We start from the raw sequence: 23,961 nt of genomic DNA on the forward strand, positions 1-23,961 counted from the left end.
CCTTATCCGCACCCCAATGGTGCATAGGGTACTGCATTATATAAACGCAGTGTTATCTTGATCGTTAACACACGAAGGAAAGGTGATCAGCCCTCCGCTACAGGTACTAGTCCAGTTTAATATTGAATAAATATTAGAGTGAATGAATCACTTATATTTATTTGACCCCCACACACATTGAACCCGGGACCTCCAGAACGGTAGCCGAGCGTGGTGACCATTACACTACGGAGGCGGACAACATAAATACTCCAAATAAACTTTTTGCGTCGAAAATGATTTAATGTGATACCCGAGCTTGTCGGCTTTTACAATTTTTAGCGATATTTGGTCTCATATTTGATATGGCTACTCCCATTTCTTCATCCAAATTGCAAAGCCAAGGTTCACAAATCAAGGGTTACAAATTCTTTCAATGAACCTACCGTTGATGAAGCACCATCTGAACAAATTCCTACACATAGCTCTCATGATATTTTCAATTGTTCTTAGTATGATGGTGTAGGCGTGTAGCTAGACTGCCAAGTTGGCAACACTGAAAAATACGAATTCGCCACGGAGATTCCCGAACGAATTCAACAAAAGCGGCCAACCGAAGAGAGGAGACCGAGATTCGCCTGCATCGTTTGGTTCTAAAGGACGTGTAACTAGCTTCACATTTTAATTCAAAGATTCATAAATTAATAAGTTAAATATTAATAGTTAATATCAATAGTAATTGAAGTGTAGGAACTTTTATAAATAAACGGTCTGTAAGTAAGAATTCTTTAAATATCCTTTTCTGGCTTCCCGTTTTAATAACACACACACACGAGGTGACCAAAATGGCATAGAATCAAAAATTTCTTGTTGTGAGGTCAGCGCTCACTTCTGCTGCCATCTAGCCATTATATTTGTAACTTAAATTGCACAGTAAATGAGCCAACATGAAATTTTGGTTTTTATAATTTTGCGGAGCACTAGTGCTCCGCGGACCACCGGTTGACAACCACGGTTCTAGTACATTCCATCCAATCCTCTGGCATTTGTCATTTTAGTACAATTTTAAAGCTTACTGACCTTTCTTACAAAGTCCTAGATTCAGTATAAAAGTACCCTGTATAAAACACAACCATAAATTTTTCTTTGCATATATAATTCTAATAAAAAGGTCAGCTATAGCTTTATTGCCACGATTACTTTCATTGATTTAGTATCATGCTACAATGTGGTTAATCATAAACCCTTTTATTGCCGGATGTATCTTTCCCACAGAAATTTTCTTTTCTTATGGATATTGAACATGTTATAAAACAATGAATATTATATACACCTGTATATAAATGTAGTTATCAAAACCTGTATTTATGTAATATATATATATATATATATATATATATATATATATATATATATATATATATATATATATATATATATATATATATATATATATATATATATATATATATATATATATATATATATATATATATATATATATATATATATATATATATATATATATATATATATATATATACATATATATATATATATATATATATATATATATATATATATATATATATATATATATATATATATATATATATATATATATATATATATATATATATATATATATATATATATATATATATAAATATATATATATATATATATTTATATATATATTTATTTATATATATATATTTATATACATATATATTTATTTATATTTATGAGTCCGCCTCCATGGTGTAATGGTCAGCACGCTCGGCTACCGTTCTGGAGGTCCGGGGTTCGATTCCCAAGGGGGGTAAAATAAATATAAGTGATTTTTTCACTGTAATATTTATTCAATATTACCCTGGACTGGTACCTGAATCGGAGGGCTGATCACCTTTCCTTCATGTGTAAACGATCAAGATAATACTGCGTTAATATGACACAGTGCCCTATGCACCATTGGGGTACGGATAAGGGTTTTATTATTTGTTATTATCATATTTATATATATATATATATATACATATATATATATATATATATATATATATATATATATATATATATATATATATATATATATATATATATATATATATATATATATATATATATATATATATATATATATATATATATATATATATATATATATATATTTATATATATATACATATATATATATATATATATATATATATATATATATATATATATATATATATATATATATATATATATATATATATATATATATATATATATATATATATATATATATATATATATATATATATATATATGTATATTTATAAATGTATATATTTATGGAATTCTTTTAGAGCCTTCTTGGCTTAAGCCAGCCAAATGCCAGGTCATAAGCCCTGGGATCCTCATATAGGGAAGAATGATACATGTTTCATATTATGTTGGAACACCTATAAAATTGGCATCTCGTCCGTAGGGCGAATAATCCAGTATCCGATATAAAAATTATATTAATGTTGTTGATGTTTTTTCCAATTCTACCATATATTCGACAAAATTGAGTTTTAGGACGATTCTGTTCCGGCCACCCCTAAAAAATTTGACCTTGAAAAATCTGATACAGTAAAGTCTCGATATAACGGACCTATATTTAACGGACTTCGAATACAACGCAAATGTAAAAAAAAAACGTCCTGTTAATATTATATGTGATTAAATTCAAATGTCACCGCATGTAAACATTTTTTTTGGTCATGATGGTCAAAAATAATGTTTTAAAAACTTCAAAAGTTCAAACTCAAGTAGATTTCTTTTTCAAAGCAGGATACCGAAAGCAAGTGCGTCGACATCAAATAGCAACGCCAATTCACGACGACTGTCCGAAGACCATAAATAAATATGTGTTTGTGTTTTGTATTGACTCTTCTTCCTCTTAATCCTCATTACTGAGGGCTGTGACCCTTGTGGAAGCAATGACTCTTCTCCAGTTATCCATTGACTGCATTACACGTAGCGCTCCAACCACCGAGATGTCTGCTTCTTGTATTCAGTATTGATACCTAAATACCATATTTAAAAAAAATCGATTTCGATTTTCGATTTACTTTAATATTTTTATACTATGGAATATCGGCTTTAATGGACATGTTCCCCCCAATTCAAACCCTTATCCGCACCTGATGGTGCATAGGGCACTGCATCACATAAAACTAATGTTGTTTATTTTATTTTATTTTTTAAGTTAAGAGAGAAGTATTTGTGTTTTTACTTTCCACAAAAACAGTTCAATTTCATACTATTTCTGTGAGCCTAAGCGGTTCATTATTAGAAACAGGTTGAAATTTGTATCGTTAATACATGCAGTAAAGCAGATCACCTCTTTACTTCAGGTCCAGGGTAATATAAAAAAATACCTAATTAGTCCGTTATTTCGATGTTTTACTGTATTTGACATTTAACTTCGAAAATGTACATTTGTACCACGTATCCTTGAATTCGGCCGTATAATTGTAATAAAAACGGGTATCTCGCCTCATGAATGGCGTGCCTTCTTCAGGTTTTTTTTGTCCACGTTCGATACGCCACTGAGCCTGGAAGGCGGGGGGGGGGAACAGAACGCTACATCCGGTCGTAAAACGCCGACCAAACGTTTCATCAGATAAACTGTAGTAAATTTTAAATTCCAACCAAGATCGCAATCTGCACCGCGGAGCGCATTAATTCGGTCGCCAAAGGTCGCGAAGTGCGATCCATCCCTGTCGAGGGACGCAATTATTAACTTGCTCGATACTCCGGTCAACTTTGGCGCCCTTTAAAAAAAATACAACTAAATACAAGTGAGCAGTGACGGACTAGAAACATATATTCATAGCCATTATGTACTACCAGCTAAATGAAAAAAAAAGAAAATATCACATCTCATATTAGGATAGCTTAACATTTCAAACACTATATTAACATATGTATATATACATATGTATATATATATATATATATATATATATATATATATATATATATATATATATATATATATATATATATATATATATATATATATATATATATATATATATATATATATATATATATATATATATATATATATATATATATATATATATATATATATATATATATATATATAAAATTGTGTTTCAAACATACATATTGCATATTGCTTATCCTTGATGAGCTTTTGCCACGGAATTGAGATGGAAGTTTCGTTACGCTTGCTTTCCAAATACGAGAAGCATAGCTATGGTGTTGACACATCAAAAATAAAAGCATCGAAGTGATCGTTCAAAAATATTGGAAGAATATAATCATCAAAGCCATGGTTATGTTAATGTTGAAATGGTAAAAATTGATAAAATGAATTGCACGATTGCGTCATACATTTTCCTCCCTCAAGCACATTTCATATTTCCCCTTTTCATATTTCATAACCATAAAGGTAAAAAAATATATTATATAAAAATCGTAATTGAGAATTTTTTTGACGGATCCGAACTCGACTGTGAAAAAATTAGGGCATGGAACGCTCAAGGTTTGCCACCACTGCCCTATGACATGTCAACTCTCCAAACACTTTTTTTATTAAATTTCGCCTTAAATTTGTTTGGCGATTGTCAAAACAAAGTGTCTAGCGGTAATGGGAAACGTAGCACTTTTTGTCCGTCGCTCGGCTTACAAAGTAAGCTCCCAGCTCCGTGCTATCCGAGTATTTCGGCAAGGACATGATAATTGCGTTTAGTTCCCGCAACTTGGCACTATCTTCACTGCATTCGTTTACCCTGCGCCGGAAACGTGACCAATTGTTTTAAATGGATGATAATAATTCAATTACTGAAATCTCCACAAAATTCGCAGCTCGTTCATTTTGTAATTAAGTATATGAGTCTTTTTGGGGGGAAAATCGCTGCATTACGAAGGATGTTTATTTGATTTAAGTTTTGTGCTGACATTTCTTGGTGGAACTGTATGTTATATAAAATCGTTTTAAATAATTAAAAAAATAATAATAATAAACACAGTAATAGAAAAACAATTAAAAAAATAACAGAGTCGAAAAATTGTATAATGTATGAGGGTTAATAAATGTATGATGTGATGCCTGAATGTATGAAAAATGAAAAGAGTCCGGAATAATTAAAAAAATAATGTTTTGTATACTGTCCGCCTCCGCAGTGTAATGGTCAGTACGCTCGGCTACCGTTCTGGAGGTCCCGGGTTCGATTCCCAAGGGGGGTAAAATAAATATAAGTGATTTTTTCACTGTCATATTTATTCAATATTACCCTGGACTAGTACCTGAAGCGGAGGGCTGATCACCTTTTCTTCATGTGTAAACGATCAAGATAACACTGCGTTTATATGACGCAGTGCCCTATGCACCATTGGGGTGCGGATAAGGCTTTTAATACTGTATGAAGATGTTAATATGTATATGATGTAAATTAAGTGTAAAAAAATAGTTTGTATTAAATGTAATGTAATCTACATAAAGGAATTAAAATTTAAAAAAAGCAACAAATATGCATTTTTTTTATTTGAACGGTGATAAGAATAATAAATTACTTAAATCTCCACAAAATTCGCAGCCCGTTCATTTTGTAATCAAATATCTATGTCTGTTTGGGGAGAAAATTTCTCCATTATGAAAGATATATATTTGATTTAAATTTTTTACTTATATTTCTATGTGTAACTGCATTTTATGTAACAAAAAAACAACTACATATATAGATTTTCCACATTCATTTCATGACACCGGTGATGATGATAATAATTCGATAACTTAAATATTCACAAAATTCACAGGTCATTCATTTAATAATTAAATATCTGTATCTTTTTGGGGAGGAAATCGCTGCCTTACGAAAGATGACATTTTTGTGGATTTTTCATAATCAAATTGTATTATATATATAATAAAATAACAAAAATACATTTTTCCTTTCGTATTTTGTTTGATTAGTGTAGATAATAAATATAAATTACTAAAATCTCTACCGAATTCGCGGATTGAGAATTTCTAGCTTCTGATATTTCCTTGACAATTTAACATCAAAAAGTTGATAATTCTACTAAATGAAATATGTTTCCTTGCAATATTTTAGAAAATCTGAAGCGCAAGATTCATGATTTCCATTCTTTGAATTACTTAAATCTACTAAAGCCTACTTAAGCCTTCATAATACGGGTATTAACGATCAAGTCAAAACCACGTTGATCCCACGCGGTGCTCTATGCACCACATGGACGCGGATAGGTACTAGAAAATGTGAAGACATTAACATTTACTGGGCGGAATGTCAAATGTAGCACAAATACCAATGAGGGTAATTTGTGGCTACTAAAAGTATTCAATTAACCTTCAGTTGTTACGCACATAATACCTACACTAACGTATTCCCAAACTGGTATTCTTAGAATCTCCTTCTAGGGTGTTGAAACATGTTTTTCTTATAAAATTTAAAAAATAGTTTCACAAATTTACTTTGTTGTAATTGTTAAGAACAAATACAATGGTAACAATTTTTGATGATGACTTAAAAAAGATTTTTGTTACCATTAATAAAAATAAACTGCTAGAACTTTTGTATTTTGTTAACAGAAACTTTTATTTTATTTTGATAACAATTTTATCTTTGGCTTACTTTCACAATTTTTAAAGAGTCTGTAATACTTATCCAAATACAAATGTTGGATAGAATTTAAAGACACTTTGTTATTCATTATAAGGGTCTCATCTAATTACCATTAAAAAGTCATTTGTTCGGTTTTAATATGCACGAAACAGTTTTCAAGGAAGGAGAAATGATAAATTGACTTTATTCTAGCATATTTCTTCCTGCAAGGTCTATTTTTTATACCATTCCATTACCCTTTTACTCCCTTCTTCACACACACACACACACACACACACACTCTTTTTTTATTTCTAATGTTTTAATTGTTATTATAACACAAATGTGGAATTGTTGAATTGGCTTAATTTTTATTAATGTAACTATTTTTATTAATGTTATGTAATATTTATTGTTGTTAATGTAACTATTTATTAATATTTACTTTTTAAATGTTAAGCTGTACAATTCCTGAACAAATAAAATAAAATAAATAAAATATTGCGAATACACTGATCAACTACAAATCGACCTTAGTCAATTCAGATTGAATTATTGGTTTGCTTACGCAAAATATCAGAAAATCTTACATACTTATTTTTTTTCTGACCCTTATCCGAAACTTCATATTTTTACACATATTTATTTCAACTTCCAACCCCCCTGGAAGTTGAATCGAGGACATCCGGAACGGTAGTCAAGTGCATTAACTATTTCACTATGGAGACGGACGTCAAAAAAAATCAAAATACACATCGTCGAAACAAATAATTTTTATTAAATATTCTTAAAATTTACAAGGTATACTCTCCTTTAGTTATATTTATACAAACTTCAAAAAATGATAAGTGGCATTTCTTAAAATAATATGCACGTTATACAGATTTTCTTCAAAATGTGAAAAATAAAGGCTTTAAATCATAACAGCTTTCTGCCAACTCCGCAAAAATCACGTTATTACAAATAAATTTATTAACTGTCACGAAGCTTTTAATTATCATGCAGTCAAATTTTTCTAAGGTCAAATACAAAAGTGAAGGTATTAATGTTACACAAATAAATTTAAATTTTGGCTTTGTCGAAAGGGTTAACCGAATGCAAACGTGGAGGAATTTCCTGGCGCAAAGCACCTGGTCCAGAAATTATCGATCGTATGGTACACGTGTCGCGTCACCCCATACAGGCCGTGAGCCTCATCAGGATAACTCTGAAAGTAAACAAAATACATGCCGATTAGTTATCGTACTGCAAGTACACGAAATACATGACGATTAATTACGGTACTGCAAGTAAACAAAACACATGCTGATTAGTTACCATATTGCAAGCAAACAAATTATATTTAGACATCTCTACATGGTGTTTTTTTTTGAGTTTTTGTTTTTAAACTGGCAACATTGTTTCTACAGACTGTCAATTCGACAGTTGACAGTTGATTTGTAGTCAGTACGTTTTGCCAATTCACCACGAATAAACTGAATCATCATTATCCGCGTCGTAGGTTCGGTGAATGGGCCGTGAACAATATTTAGCTTGCTCATCTTTTTCAACGCAAATTTTTGTTCATCGATGAGGCATATTTTTGGATGAAATGACTATGTTCATAAACGAATTTGGAGTGTAGAAAACCCAGTCTTTGACAAGAAGCCCTTGCATCCATTAAAAGCCACTGTATGGTGTGCTTTATGAGTGGAATCATTGGCCCACGTTTTTTTTAAGACGATGCTGGCTAGAATATTACGGTCAATGTAGAGCGCTACAAGAGATTACTGACTTTTTCGTTCCTCAGTTAAATAGCATTGTGACATTGTGACAGAGCTGTGGTTTCAATAAGATGGCGCAACATGCCACACGATGGGTGCCACCATCATTTTATTGGGGTAAATGTGAATTTGTATACCTCGATACACACATATATGTATATATATATATATATATATATATATATATATATATATATATATATATATATATATATATATATATATATATATATATATATATATATATATATTAATATATATATATATATATATAAATATATATATATATATATATATATATATATATATATATATATATATATATATATAAATATATATATACATACATATATATTTATATATATATATATATATATATATATATATATATATATATATATATCTTGCATCCGTTATGTCACTGCGACCATATTAGGTCTATGGTAACTTCCCTTTGTATTACAGCTCACTGCCAACACCTACATGAGTCATGTAACTCACGACCTGTTTTGGTGGTAGGAGCTTCATCTATATATATATATATATATATATATATATATATATATATATATATATATATATATATATATATATATATATATATATATATATATATTATCATATATATATATATATATATATATATATATATATATATATATATATATATATATAAATATATATATACATACATATATATATATATACATATATATATATATATACATATATATATATATATTTATATATATATATATATATAAAAAAATATATATATATATATATATATATATATATATATATATATATATATATATATATATATATATATATATATATATATATATATATATATATATATATATCTTGCATCCGTTATGTCACTGCGACCATATTAGGTCTATGGTAACTTCCCTTTGTATTACAGCTCACTGCCAACACCTACATGAGTCATGTAACTCACGATCTGTTTTGGTGGTAGGAGCTTCATCTTCTCGGAGTCCAGTAGAGGTCCTCCAAGGATGTGACTTCGTTTGTGAGCGAGTGCGTCACAATTGTAAAGAATGTGGGTTGGCGCTTCGCTATCCTCCATACAAAATCTGCATACTGGGGAGTCATGAAGTGAGATTTTTGTCATGTGTTTCCTCAGTCATATATATATGTACATTACACAAGTGTAGCCAGCCAAATGCCAGTTCATGAGCCTTGGGATGCTCAGACATCTTCTTTCGTCTTCGTCTTCCTTGAAGTTTTTCAAATAGACATCTAGTATTCTTACTAAACAGTGTTCTTATCTTACCATCTGTTCGAACGGAAGGTCCAGCTCCTGCAACTCCTTGGAGATGGCCATGGCGTTCTGGTAGTGGACGTTGTCATCAGCGTTCCCGTGCATGAGCAGCCAGTGGTGTCCATCCAGCAGCTTGGCCCTCCTGGTCAGGTCGCTGACTGTGTATCCTTCCTCGTTATCCTCCTTGGTCGGCAGCCCCATATAGCGCTCCGTGTAGATCGAGTCTGGAATAACATAGAACATTTGCAATCACAATTTTTTTTACATTAGAAAAAGATTATCAAATGTAATAGTGTGGTAGTATTGTCTGCATGCTGTGGAATTGATTCAACATAGCGAGTATTTAATGCAGGCTAAAAGCTTTAAAGATCACTTATGTATTGAGTTGTGGTCCCATAGTTAGTGTCGCGGACTCTTGAGACCGAGAAACTTCTCGGTTCGAACCCACAATTTGATACCTTTCTAATGATGAACCGCTTACAGAAATAATATGAAAGTGAAGTTTTTTTGTAAATAATAAAAACACAAATATTTCTCTTTTTTTAAAAAATATTTAAAAAAAAACAGGGATCATTCAAACAGGGATTTACCCACCCACGATATATTTTTAGTTATACATATTGAGTAAAAATAAATATGTACAATGTAACAGTTTTGATATTTTTCGTATTAATACTCTAAAATTCTGATAAGTAATTAATTCAAAGCCCAAATAGGGGAAACTCTATAATACGGAAACGGGTAGCCTAAACTCGACGTATCAATTTCTAATAAATGGCGCAATGCCAAAATCTTCTGTATTAAAATCCGCAGTTCAGTGGATTACTCACTCAATTTTAAGATAATTGAAGACCACGAGATTTCGAGAAATTAAATTTTGAGGAAATTTGAACAAAACAAAAATTCAAATAGCTTTATATAATATGGCAAAAAGAAAATGTATAAAAATCCTTAAAATTGTCATTAAAAACATTACAAAGTGAGAATTTTACTCCCTTCATGGAGTAAAATTATTTTAGGATTCTGTTTTCCAATTGTGCTTATCTCTGTTTACAATATCTTTGTTGTTTCCAAGAGTTTCGATTGAAAATGATGCAGAATGCATCGAAATACGTGTTTTAATAAATAAATGTATTTTGCAAGTAAAACTTAAATAAAAAATAGTTTATTTCAAACTGACAGAAAAACAAATAAAATTAGACATATTGATAAAATATACCATCATAATAGCCAAATAAAATTAAAATAATTAAAAAGGTAATCTCTCATGCATGAAAAAGTATGGGAAAAGATAATCCTTTTTTTAATTAAAATGTGACTTTGTTTTAAAATCACTATAATGTTATATTGATTTTAAAACATAAAACAATGTTATATTGATAATTAAGAGTGATTTAAAAACAAAGTTACATTTTAATTATAAAATAGAAAATCACAATGTTAGTGCTTCAAATATAAATTATATAATCTTTTTTGTTTTATTCGAATGAATATTGAATAGTAAATATTCCAATCCCGGTAATATTTTTTCAGTGATGGATGATCGAATAAATTACTTTACATAGATTATAAGTCGTTACTTGATTCGATCACTTAAAGCTAATAACACCAATCAGGGCACAAATTTGGTTGGGTATTGCGTATTTCTAGGTTATTTATTGATTTGCCGTTTAATTTGTAGAACTCCATTTTAATTTATGTATTAATTTAAAATCAAACAAAGATTTTTTGAGTCTACTAAGTTGTATTTCATTAATAAAAACACATAAAAAATTAATAATGTGACAATTGTTGGGCATTATCAAATGAATGTCCACTGATTATAACCTAACAAGGCGAAACGATTGTCACAATATAATTTTTTTATGTGTTTTTGTTCAGACTTAAAAAATCTGTGTTTGATTTTAAATTAATACAATTATTTCTAGGTTCAAAAATATAAAATATTTGACATCAGAAACTTGAGTTGAAAAGAAATATTAACCCAGAAAAAGTAAAGAATACTATTCTTACCGGATAACCGAATAAGTAACTGTTACGTTTTAATCCCAACTATACGTTTTTTCCTTTCTTCTTGAATGAACTTGTACAAAGTACCCATAAATCACTAGCAAAATGAGCCAAATTTGGTTCAGTGACGTAAGAATACGAGTTAATTAAAGGAATTTAGAGCTGATGCATGAAAATCTCGGACAATAAATTTTCCGATAGCCAAATGTTCAGTCCGCAGGGCGATGGCTGCCAATAAAGCCGATGTGACGTCGACGATAACGGCCGGTTATGGGCGCCCTTTGAGGGCGGGATTATTAATTATTGTTATTAATAGACGTGGCACAAAGAGCCGGTACAAGGGGTGGACGAATTACGAAATACCAACCTACAAATGAATACGTACATAATATATTGCTATTCAAATTGAAATCGGGCACAATAATACCCCGAGTTGCGTTACGTGCGTCTTACGCGAGTTCGAAATCACGACATTAGTACCTACCACATACTAACGGAATGGTTATTGTATGTATATTTAATCTCTTTTACAAGGGATTTATGATATGAGGATGCCTTGATGTCAAAATTGTATGCCGAAATAATTATTTATCCACTTACATTTTGATATATCAACTTAGATGAAGAAGAATATTAAAAAGTGGGTATTTACGACCTGTTAAGGGATCCAGTAAAGGGCAAGTTAAGTGATCACTTTATACACGTATGATATTCACCATTCTACTCAAGATAACAAGACAAACACACTACTCATTTTTTTAGAACTTATATATGAACTTAACCTGTCCGGCAGTGTGGACGTAAATGAACGTCAGTGCGAATTTTCCTTAACGGAGTATCGACGTTAATGAACGTCGGAGTCCGTCTGTCAGTTAGTATGATGTAACTTATTTAGGAATGATATCTGTGGATATTTGTGTATAATTTTGTAATAATTGAAAAATATTTCGAATAGGTGTTTTTTTATCAAATTATTTTAACACAATTTCTATCTTCATAATACATCGGTTTAATAAAAAACATTATTTTCATGTAAAAAGAACCCACTCCCCAGAGAAAGTCGGACATCAATTTTTATACTCCCGGAAAGTTAATTATAAACCAACTATAGATGCTGCTATGAACTCAAACATGAAGCGACATGAGATTTAAGATATATTTATGAGTTTGATAAGACAACAGAGGATTCTGGCATTCCATCCTCTCTGCCTCGTGGTGAAACGGCGTGATGGTAGATGTAGTAGTATCAATAAATGGTAAGCAAGTTTGAGTTATTTCTTGAATTAGTAGGAAAAACTTTTTTGGAACCGCTGGTCTAAAATATATCGCTCACTCCTTTCAACAACGTCATATATCAAAAATCGTCAATTTTCAGTTGTGCATGTTTTCGGAATGCCCAGAAAATTTACTATATCCCAGCAAAAGCAACATATTTTTAACTAAATATTTACCTGCTACAGGGCATAAAGTGTTGTTTTTGCATTTTGAAGAAAAGCTATCGTTTAATTAATTTTTTAAATATGCTAAATATTTTTCAAACGGAGAAAAAACATTCAGGTTTTACCTAAAAAGATCTTTTGCACAGTCAAAAGTTCAATAAGTGGCTTGATATTTATTTTTAATGCATTTTATTATATTTTTAAACTTTAAAAACGATCTCCCGAAAAATAAAGTTTTTTGATATTTGACGCTGTTCAAAGGAGTGAGCGATATATATAATATATTTATGTTTACTCCATTTGAATTGAGCCTGGGATTTCGTGGATGGAAGCCAATCTCTTTAACCAGTAGACTATACGGGCGGACAATCCTATGATGTGGCCTACCATATTTAATTCAATTATCACGCTCTACGGTCACATATACAGAATCCCTCAATTCGCACTAATGTTGTTTGTTCAGGGCTAGACATTACAGTGAAAAGTTAACTAGTTAACTACGCAATACAGATAACTTTTGACTTTACATTCGGACTTCTTCTGCTTCTTCTCCTTCTTCTTCTTCTTCTTTTTATTATTTTTGTAGATCCTAAGGATCTGTTTGTGCCTCCACTTGTCGCTCTTGGGGTGTTGACTCCCAGCTATCTTTCCACCTTTTTGGAGGTCTGCCTGGGGGTCTACGTCCTTCAGGGTTTCCTTGAAGGGCGATACGTGGAAGTCTGTCTTCTGACATTCTGTTTATATGCTCATTTTATGAAACTTTTATTGAAAACAGATGATACTACCACAAATTGAGCACCGAATCCATTCCCAGCTTTGGTTAGAAAAAAATATATACAAGGATTTAAAATATAAATATATATATATATATATATAAATATATATATATATATATATATATATATATATATATATATATATATATATATATATATATATATATATATATATATATATATATATATATATATATATATATATATATATATATATATATATATTTATAAATATATTTATATATGTATATATATATATATATATATATATATATATATATATATATATATATATATATATATATATATATATATATATATATATATATATATATATTTATAAATATATTTATATATGTATATATATATATATATATATATATATATATATATATATATATATATATATATATATATATATATATATATATATATATATATATATATATATATATATATATATATATATATATATATATATATATATATATATATATATATATATATTGTTTGGATGAAAAGACTACTAAGAAATGCAAGATATCTTACCGTAGTATAGCCAGGATGTGACAGGAGCAACTGACACCCCACACCGGAAGACGTTGTTTGTATCCATCGTGAGGGCCATCCCAGTAGCGTATCCTCCGTAGCTCCAGCCCCATAGGCCCACTCGACTAGCGTCAATCCAGGGGAACAGTTCAGTAAGTGTTCTGGACAAAATTACAAATAGATTCAGTTTTCAACTAAGAATGGATGAGTTGAATAAGTATTTTTTTATTGAATTTCTTATTTCATAGATACATACATTTTTATACTATATGTATTACGGCTCTTTAGGCATGGCCTGTGATGAGCCGAAATACTTACATGTTAATACAACTTTTTTTATCAGTAGATTATATATACATTACATACAATAGATCCAATAACAATTTTCAGTATAAAGGTTTTACAATTTTAATTAAATCACTTTCTACCTTGTCCCTTTCAACGAGAAGCAACCATCGACGGACACTGTTCTTAAAGACATGATCACTACTGGAATTCTTAATGGTTTCGGGCAGCAAATTAAATATCATTGGCGAAGGAATGAAAAGGTTTTTTGCGCAAACTTGTTTTAACGGATGGGCCAATATAGTTTATAATTTAATGCTGCCCGGGTTCGAATATTTTGTTGAGTTCTTACCTTATCCATTTTATTCCAGAAGTGAATCAATGCTTCTTTGATGAACAGTTGCCGTATGTCTAGGACCATGGATCTTCTAAATAGTTATTTGTTTAACACAGATTTGGACACTTCATGAAATGCAATAATGCATGAGTAAGAACTAGCATGTGAAGGATGGTGTCAATTGAAGGATAAATACAACATCCGAATTTTGAGTACTGTTAATTAATTAATATTTAATTCATCATAAACCTTTTTATATAAGTTTTCGAAAATCAGAACTCAATTTTTGATATTTTCAGTTATATTTTTCGCAAATTAGTTCACAAAAAACGCTTTGCAAGGGAAAAAACCATATTTGCCAACAAAAATTTAGACACACCTAAAATTTTAAATAATTGTTTAATTTATAAGCTCCATAAAAATGAAAATCGTGTTTTCAGGCGTCTCCCAGTATGCAAAAGAATCCGGTTAGTATATACAGCATACATCTGAATAAATAGTTCTATACACAACGTTTTGAGTGTGTCCAAATACTCGTTCATAAAATCTGGATTATCTCCAATTGCAGGCGTTATTTTCATATTATTTTTTCATTTCTGACACCCATAATATGGAAGTCAGAAATGAAAAATGTTCTATGCTAAATAAAAGTTTTCTCAAACCACCCATAGATGCTGCCTTGAAATGAAGCGACACAAGATTTATGATATATTTATAAGTTTCAAAAATTAAAGTAGTGTTGTTATCAATCATGGGGAAAATGGTGAATGTTACATTGTGTAAAGTAATCACTCAACCAGCCAATGACAGATTATAAACCCAGACTTCCATATTCTTCATCATCTTTGTTGAGATGTCAAAACGTTTTTTTTTTTCTCATTGATTATGTACATATTTGTGTCTGGTAACATATCGCTCACTCCTTTCAAGAACGTCATAAATCAATAAACTTGATTTTTCAGGAGAACGTTTTTAATGTTAAAAAATATTATTATATGTATTAAAAATAAATATCAAGCCACTTATTGAACTATTTACTGCGCAACAGATATTTTTAGGTAAAACCTGAAGGTTTTTTCCATTTGAAAAGTATTAAGTATATTTTAAAAATATAATTAAACAATACATTTTCTTCAAAATACAAATACAACACTTCCTGCCCTGTAGCGGGTAAATATTAAGTTGAAAATATGCCCCTTTTGCTGGAATATAGTGCATTTTCTGGACATTCCGAAAACGATTTTTGATTTATGACGTTCTTGAAAGGAGTGAGCGATATGTAGTTTTCATTTAATATTATATGTATATGGTGTATATTTTTACCTGGTAACATTGACAACATCCTCTATTTCATACGTCCCAAGTCTGTTGTTCACACTAAACAGGGAATCCTTTCCTTTGAGTCCTGAGCCACGACCCTCCACATAGCAGTAGATAATACTTCTATTGGTTGACATGTAGGTCTGGTAAGCTAGAATTTCATAAAAAATGTATTTAAAAAAACAATCGAACGATTGAAAAAAATCACTTCTGAAAATGAAAATATTTAGTATGCAATTTTGAAATAAATATTAAACAGTATACTGTATCCGGCCACTCGTTCTGTGGCTCAATCTGGTTGAATAAAAATAAATAAAACACGTATGTATAAATTTCTAATGCGTTGAATTTCACAACACCTGTGAGTATTTTTTTTGTATTAAAAGTTTCAGCATTCAATACTTGTGGTTATACAGTATTTTAGCAGATATCAAGAAGCACGTTGTCCGCCATTAGCAATAGGATTGCGTGGGTTGCTGTTACTTTCAACAGATGGCGCTGCCATTTACATAAAAATTAAAAAATAAAAATAAAAAAAACATTCATATCACCTATACGAAAAAGGAAAAAATATCTTATATGACTTAATTTAATGTCATATATAATATGTGTAAATAATTCACCCTATTTTTAAACTTGCATTTACAATATCAAAAATAAAGAATATTTCTCTCTACGAGCTTTACGTTATACGTTTTTGGCGTATAATATTTGTTTGAATTCGAAAATTGAAGTGTTTTACCTCGGTGGAGTCGATATAGTTTACCCCGAAAATACAGTGAATTTAATTTATAAATTGCAATCATTAATATCATAACTGATTTAATTTTCTAAAAAGCTCTGCGGATAAGTTGGGGGTAGTTCACATTTTAAAGTCAAATGCCGATTCTTAGAAATTTTCTCCCAGAAACATTATCTAAGGGTATTTTTTCTTCATAAGTATGATTGATTCACTTATGACTATTATTAATACATAATTCTTACTATAACTTGAAATAAAGAAAGTTTTTGAAAAAAGAAAGCGCGGTGGCACAGTTGGGAAGACGCTCGGCTGCGAAACAAATCCATTTGCAAAATGAGTACAATTATCATTTATTATCCGTTGGTCTCATTATATGTGATATATTTTTCACATTTAAATATTTATCTTATAATTTTAGTAATCGTTTAGAGGTAATTCCTTTTTTGTTTTATATTTTTATGTTCTATAAGCCTGCACTCGTTTGCGAGTGATTTTGGCTCTTACAAACAAAATACATTGTAATAATGAAAACAGTAAAAATAACAGAAATTAAGGAAAATATTAAATAAATTATTCGATTTACATCAAAAATATTTGATTTTTCCGCGCGATTTACCCGGAACGGCATAGCGCACAGTGGGGCGCAGCATGATCAGAAGTGGAGGGAAAGTGAGAACGCGAGAATGTGGGTATTAGGAACCCAGAATGGATGTATCCTGTGCCGGCGTAACCTTTCCGAGTGTAGTTCTGGCCACTTGCCAGACCATTCCCGCCACTACAATATCCTCCAGATATTCCTAATTCCGCTCCCGAATATGCCACGGGATTTAATACCCACGCGACAATTAAAAGTTCTCCTTCAACAAGCGTAACGCTTGTCCCAAAAACACAGGATAATGTATGAAAAACAACAATTATTCATTAGAGACTTCGCTTGTACACAACATAAAGTAACTAGAAATATCATTCGCTCCGTCAAAATATATTATCATATATTATTTCCTTCTTCAAATATTTGATACCACTTCTTACAGTAATATTTTCTTACAAGGACACATCAAAAACTATTTATAAAAATAGAATTATTAATTGTCGTATTTCATAGAATGTATCAGTACTTTTAAATTTCACCGTGAAAGACGACGTTCGTCGGCAAAGCTGTAGCGTTTATATGTTAAGGCTCAATATAAGATAAACTTTTTCTACACAGTAAACAAACCGACCTCTAGCGCGGCCATTTAAGTTCTGAATTTGAAGTCTGCGAATCCCCTTTAAGGCCAAACTCGCATGAATAAAACTTAATTGGCTTCTGGCAACGCATAGAGCTGATCGGCCAAATTTTTTTAGAATAATTTTGGATTTGTTTTTTAAAATTTGTACTGAAAAAATATTTTTATGATTTTTCATAACTTCAACTATAACTATAACTCTAACTAACTTTTCAATAACTCTTTTTAAAACCATATTCTTCTTTCGAAGAAAAACTTATTTTTCAATACAAAAATGGAGTTTAAAAAAAAATCACGTCAAATATTACCTGCGTTTAGAGAAAATTCAGTTGCGACTTAAGTTAAGTAAGGCTGGGCCTTAAGGCCCTTTATACCATAAATCGCAACTTTCTCTGCACAGAATTCGAATTTGCGAGTTCCTTCTTAATGTGAAAAGATTGTCTTAACTTATTTGTTGTTATTTTTTGATGAAAATAAAACGAGCTTTAGAAATAAAGCGCAGGGTATAAAATGAATATCTTACACAATCCAAAGTTATCGGTGACCCTGGCGGAGTTGGGTCCTGTGTAGATGTTGACCACCATGGGCAGCTTGGTATCCCCAGGGTTCTCCAGGTTTAGGTCTGGAGGAAGGAAGAGCTTCACGGCAGCATTCCCGCCTGGAACGGGCACGAACAGGAAGCGTTGCAGAGGCACATAGTACTCCTCGAGAAGGGCTATCAGCGCCTCGTTATTCTGCCATTCGACCACTTGTAGATCAGACTGCGCAGAAAAAATAATAATCGTTAAAAAAATCATAACAGTTGTTAATAACAGTCGGGCAGAAAATTTCGTAGGCTAACATAGTAAAAAACATTTTTTTTGATAATATTCGTTTTTATTATTCCATAGAGTTACCTTCGAGGGCAATACAACAATTATATCCGTCATACAATTTTTCGACACCATTTTTCTAGAAAGATTTCTCTTTAGCCTTTACATACGCCTTAGTTTCGGCGATCACCTCTTCATCAGTGCTGATTTTTTTCCAGGCGATCATTCTTTCGAGGTCTGCTAATAGGAAAAACACACTGGGGCCCAGATCTGGAGAATACGGTGGATGGACAAGCAGTTCGAAGCATATTCATGGATTTTTGCCCTCGTTTTGATTGATTTGTGACACAGTGCATTGTTTGATTAATCAGCACTTTTTTTTCTTTTTCAAAAGGATCCGACTTTTCGTTATTTCATCCTTTAAACGCTCCAACAACGCGGTATAATAATTGTTGTTGATGATCTGGCCCTCTTTGAGGTAATCGATGAATATTATACAATGCGCATATACCGTAACCTTGCCAGCCGACTTTCGCGTCTTTCCACGCTTTGGATTCGGTTCATCGCGTTCATCACTCGGCTGACTGTCAATTGTCTGGAGTGTACTATTAGATCCATGTTTGATTCCTTATAATGCATCGATAAAAAAAAATCATCTTTATCATGGTCGAATTCGCTAAACATTGCTCCGAATCATTGACACTTTGTTGTTTTTGATCGATTGTGAGCACTTGCAGCACCCATTTTCCACAGAGCTTTCTTATGTCCAAATATTCATGCACGATATGTCCAACACGTTTCTTTAATATCTCAGTCTCAGCTTTTTTGATCAATTTCAATTTGCGATCATTTCACGTTATTTTTGGAACTTTTTTGATGTTTTCTTCAGTAACAGCCTCCTTCGTCCTTCAGTAACAGCCTCAGGCGTCCACTACGTGTATCCAATTCGATGCTCATTTCACCATGTTTATATTTTGCGAAGCACCTCTTAGAGGTTGATTTTTTTAATGAGTCTAAATTATGATTCTTTGAACCATTTTCAGGTATTTTCACATTTAGTCATGTAAGTTACAAGAACATTAAAAAAAAACAATTCAAATTTTAAAAATCATCTATTGTCTCTTCACACAATGTTACAAAGTACGTTCTTGTTTGTTAGGGGATGCACGGAGTATGTGACACAGTATCACAAAAGCTTTACTCTGTGCTCCGGGTATGAAAAGATTTATTTTCCTGAAACGAGCAGTACATTATATACTGCACGGGCATTGTTTTGTCATACAGATATTTCTTTTGTTCATTCTAGCCAATGTGGGCCACATTTACCCAACTTTTTTGACATGAATATAGAGTATCGCTACCCACACATGATAAGCACACACATATAGAACCATTGGCTTGCTCGGGAAATGGAGGCATATCAGGCGCCGACACAATCTGACCAAATTTGCTGATGATCATTTTGTTTTCAAGATTCAAAATTCAAGGTAAGGGTTGAAAAATTTTCAACCCTTGCCTTAAATTTTGACCAGCCTCCCACCAGTTTGTCAATATCCGTAACGACGACGCCCGGTGAATAGCCAAATGAAATAAACGTGTTCAAACTATTTAGTTGTTATTTTATTTCAATTCTTTTTCTTATTTTTTTCAATTTATTAAATAATGAACACATAAATTTGAAACTTACATTTAACGCGTACATATTAAAAACATAAATTACAAAGTACCTATGTAAAAAAAAACTCTTGTTAAAGTTGTAGAAGAATTCCGCCTCGGAATACCCTCTCAGACAAATGGAACAGATCCAGAATAGTATTTTTCGGCATAGCAGTAGCTTTTCCTACAGGCATAACCATCGGCAGGTTGGTCCTGTGTATAGGAATGTGAAACAATCTATGCCGACGCCGTCTCAGGTAAATATCGGGAACATACAAACCCAATATTACGTACAACTTCAGGATTATCGATCATACCGCGAAACAATCGATTTACCACAGATTTACCCATATCAAATTATATTCTGTCTGAGTCAGCCACTGAATAATTATTTGACTAAAAACATTATTATTTTCCTGTTGAATTAGTAATCAGATAAATGATAGTAAACAGAATGTCAGATGACAGACTTCCACGTATCGCCCTTCAAGGAATCCCTGAAGGACGCAGACCCCCAGGCAGACCTCCAAAAAGGTGGAAAGACAGCTGGGAGTCAACATCCCAAGAGCTACAAGCGGAGGCACAAAAAGATCCTTAGGATCTAGAAAAAGAAGAAGAAGAAGAAGAAGAAGATAAATGATAGTGATAAATACATGTCGAGATCAACTGCCAAATGACCCTTCCCCTACACCTTAAAAGCCTGTGCGTTGGGTAAAAAAATGTGTACCTACTGGTTAATGCTATGAAAAAATGGTTACCTTATGGATAGCTGAATAGTATGATCAATTACCTTAGCATCGAAGATCCCGATCATGGCCGGGGTGTCGCTCGTCTGGCAGCTGAGGGTGTAGTAGAGCATGGCGGGGTGCGCGGTGGCGGAGGCGTAGGTGCAAGGAGCCCCCGTGGGCAAGATCAAGCTGCAGGACACGCAGGCCGAACGGGTCCCCGCGACGTACAGGTGGCGCTCCCAGGGCCGATCTTCGCGGGTGCTCAGGTAGTATCTGGGAAATCGAACTGAATGAGAAAACTGCAGAAAGCTAAGCTGATTGGTCAAACAATCAGTTGATTTTTTAATAAGGATCAATCCTCTACAATGAACTGGATAAGATAAAGTATTTTAATCTTTCACCAAGGTTTAATTGGTTTCTTATCTACTGTCTGTAAATTGTTGCTAAATATACTATTTAAGCCTTTTGCCAAGGTTCAATTTGTTTGTGTTTTATAGTCTTGTTGTTTGTTACAAAATAAAATCTTTTATCAACTCTTGTTGTTTTTTTATAAAAAAAGTCTATTACCAAGGCTTAATTTGTTTATTGTCTGCTGTTTATTAAAAAAAGTCTTCTGGTCTTTTAACAAAACTTAATTGGCTTGTTTGTCTGTTGTTTGTTTAAAAAAATGTATTTTTGCATTTTTCCAAGGCTTAATTAGTTTGGTTTCTGTTGTTTGTTACAAAGGTAAGTTTTTTTGGGTTTTTACCAAGGCTTAATTTATTCGTTGTCTGTTGTCTGTTATTTATAGCAAAAAAAGTCTTATGGTTTTCAACTAAGGCTTGATTTGATTGCTGTCTGTTGTTTATTACAAAAGAAAGTCTTTTGGTATTTTACTGAGGATTAATTTGTTTTTCATCTATTGTTTGTTGTTTATTCCAGAAGAAAATGTTTTAGTATTTTGCCAAGGCTTAATTTGTCCTTTGTCTGTTGTTTTTTTTTTTGTTCGTTGTATGTTTCTAACCTCATCCGCTCCCAATGGTACCAGTGGAACGCAGTGTTATTTTGATCATTGATTACACGAAAGCAAGATGATCAGCCCTGCGCTCCTTGTTCCAGTCACAAGTGGATGTTAAATAAATAAATAAAAGAGAGAAAATCACTTATATAATACTAACCGCCTTAGAATTTGATACTGGGAGATCCAGAACAGTTGCCAAACGCGCTTACCAATACACTACAGTGGCAGTTGTATGCACTTACATCAAATTGAGATCCTCGTTCCATCCGACTATACTGACGGCCGTCCTCCTGCCCTGACTGATCAGCTCGGGGCTGGTGGTGCCCTCCGAAGTGCGCTGGTACTGCACTACATGGAACCATTCGTCCAGGGCACCGTCTCCTGTCGGCATGGGGACTATGTCCAGGAACCTGACGGCGTCCTTGGCGAACAGGGGAGTGGTGACGTCCACCCAACCGTCGGGCTCTGCGCGGCTAACAGCCTGTAATGAATAGAGCATCCATGACTCAAGAGGAATCTTTGTTTTGTTTTATTTATGTATAGGGTTGCATTGTGTTGTTCTCTTTCTATGTCGTTGTTAGGACTCTGTGCTAGGCTGTAAGTTAGGGCTGTTTTTTCTTTGTTTGTTAGGATTGTTCAAGGTTTTATTTATGGTGTTGGATTGTGTTGTTGGCTTTCTATGTCGTTGTTAGGGCTTTGTGCTAGGCTGTAAGTTAGGGCTGTTTTTTCTTTGTTTGTTAGGGTTGTTTAAGGTTTCATTTATGGTGTTGCATTGTGTTGTTGTCTTTCTATGTCGTTGTTGGGATTTTGTACTAGATTGTGAGTTAGGGTTGTTATTTCGACGTGATGGTAGTAACAGTCAACTATAATACAGTCATTCACTGTAAATCAGTAAGAAACGTTGAGGAGTGATCAAACTATGTTTTTTTAATTACTTAATTACGTCCAAGTGACTCTAAAATCTACTTACGAATTATGCAACAATGCTTATTATCAGGCTTCAACTTTTTAAGTTGTATAGCCTATGCCTACTCGTGAGTGGATTTACTCTTTACGTTTAAACTTACTATAATTTCATGTAATTCATGAGTGAACTGGATAAATAATCGATGAGTTTAAAATTAGAGGCATTTTAGTATGAAAATATTTAATATCTAAAATATATTTTGTGTGCTATTTTAAGTGAATCCGCGAGAAAAACTTTTAAAACTTATTTTTAAACAGACTCTGGCAGAATACATGCATTCTAAAATGCACGGTATAAAAATAGTTTGCATCGTAAAATCGCCAAAAGTTGGCCGCGGTGCAGCGAGAACTCTTCCTTTTTGTTTCCCCTTTGGTTTTCTGAATGCTCGGCTAATGCGTATGAAAAAGAAAAATGCTTCCTTTGGAATAATATACGAGCTGTACACACAC

General features: G+C 32.0%; 1 protein-coding gene across 1 annotated transcript in view; it reads right to left on the reverse strand.

Annotated features, from left to right (window-relative positions):
• Window positions 1-7,360: 7,360 nt before the first annotated feature.
• The window catches only part of LOC148301477 (venom dipeptidyl peptidase 4), a 50,284-nt gene continuing 33,683 nt past the window's right edge, over window positions 7,361-23,961 (reverse strand). Inside the window, exons 9-15 of the mRNA XM_088273181.1 lie at window positions 22,788-23,026; window positions 21,608-21,818; window positions 18,873-19,110; window positions 16,382-16,529; window positions 14,437-14,597; window positions 9,675-9,886; window positions 7,361-7,818 (exon numbers count right to left, since the gene is read on the reverse strand). Of these exons, the coding sequence (XP_088129307.1) occupies window positions 7,699-7,818; window positions 9,675-9,886; window positions 14,437-14,597; window positions 16,382-16,529; window positions 18,873-19,110; window positions 21,608-21,818; window positions 22,788-23,026 (1,329 nt within the window). The 3' untranslated portion in view covers window positions 7,361-7,698. The remainder of the gene's footprint in view (window positions 7,819-9,674; window positions 9,887-14,436; window positions 14,598-16,381; window positions 16,530-18,872; window positions 19,111-21,607; window positions 21,819-22,787; window positions 23,027-23,961) is intronic.

The sequence above is a fragment of the Brachycentrus maculatus genome, unplaced genomic scaffold (assembly GCF_059751285.1).
Source record: "Brachycentrus maculatus isolate JH-2025_06_01 unplaced genomic scaffold, ASM5975128v1 h1tg000559l, whole genome shotgun sequence".
In the NCBI taxonomy this organism is placed as follows: Eukaryota; Metazoa; Arthropoda; class Insecta; order Trichoptera; family Brachycentridae; genus Brachycentrus; species Brachycentrus maculatus.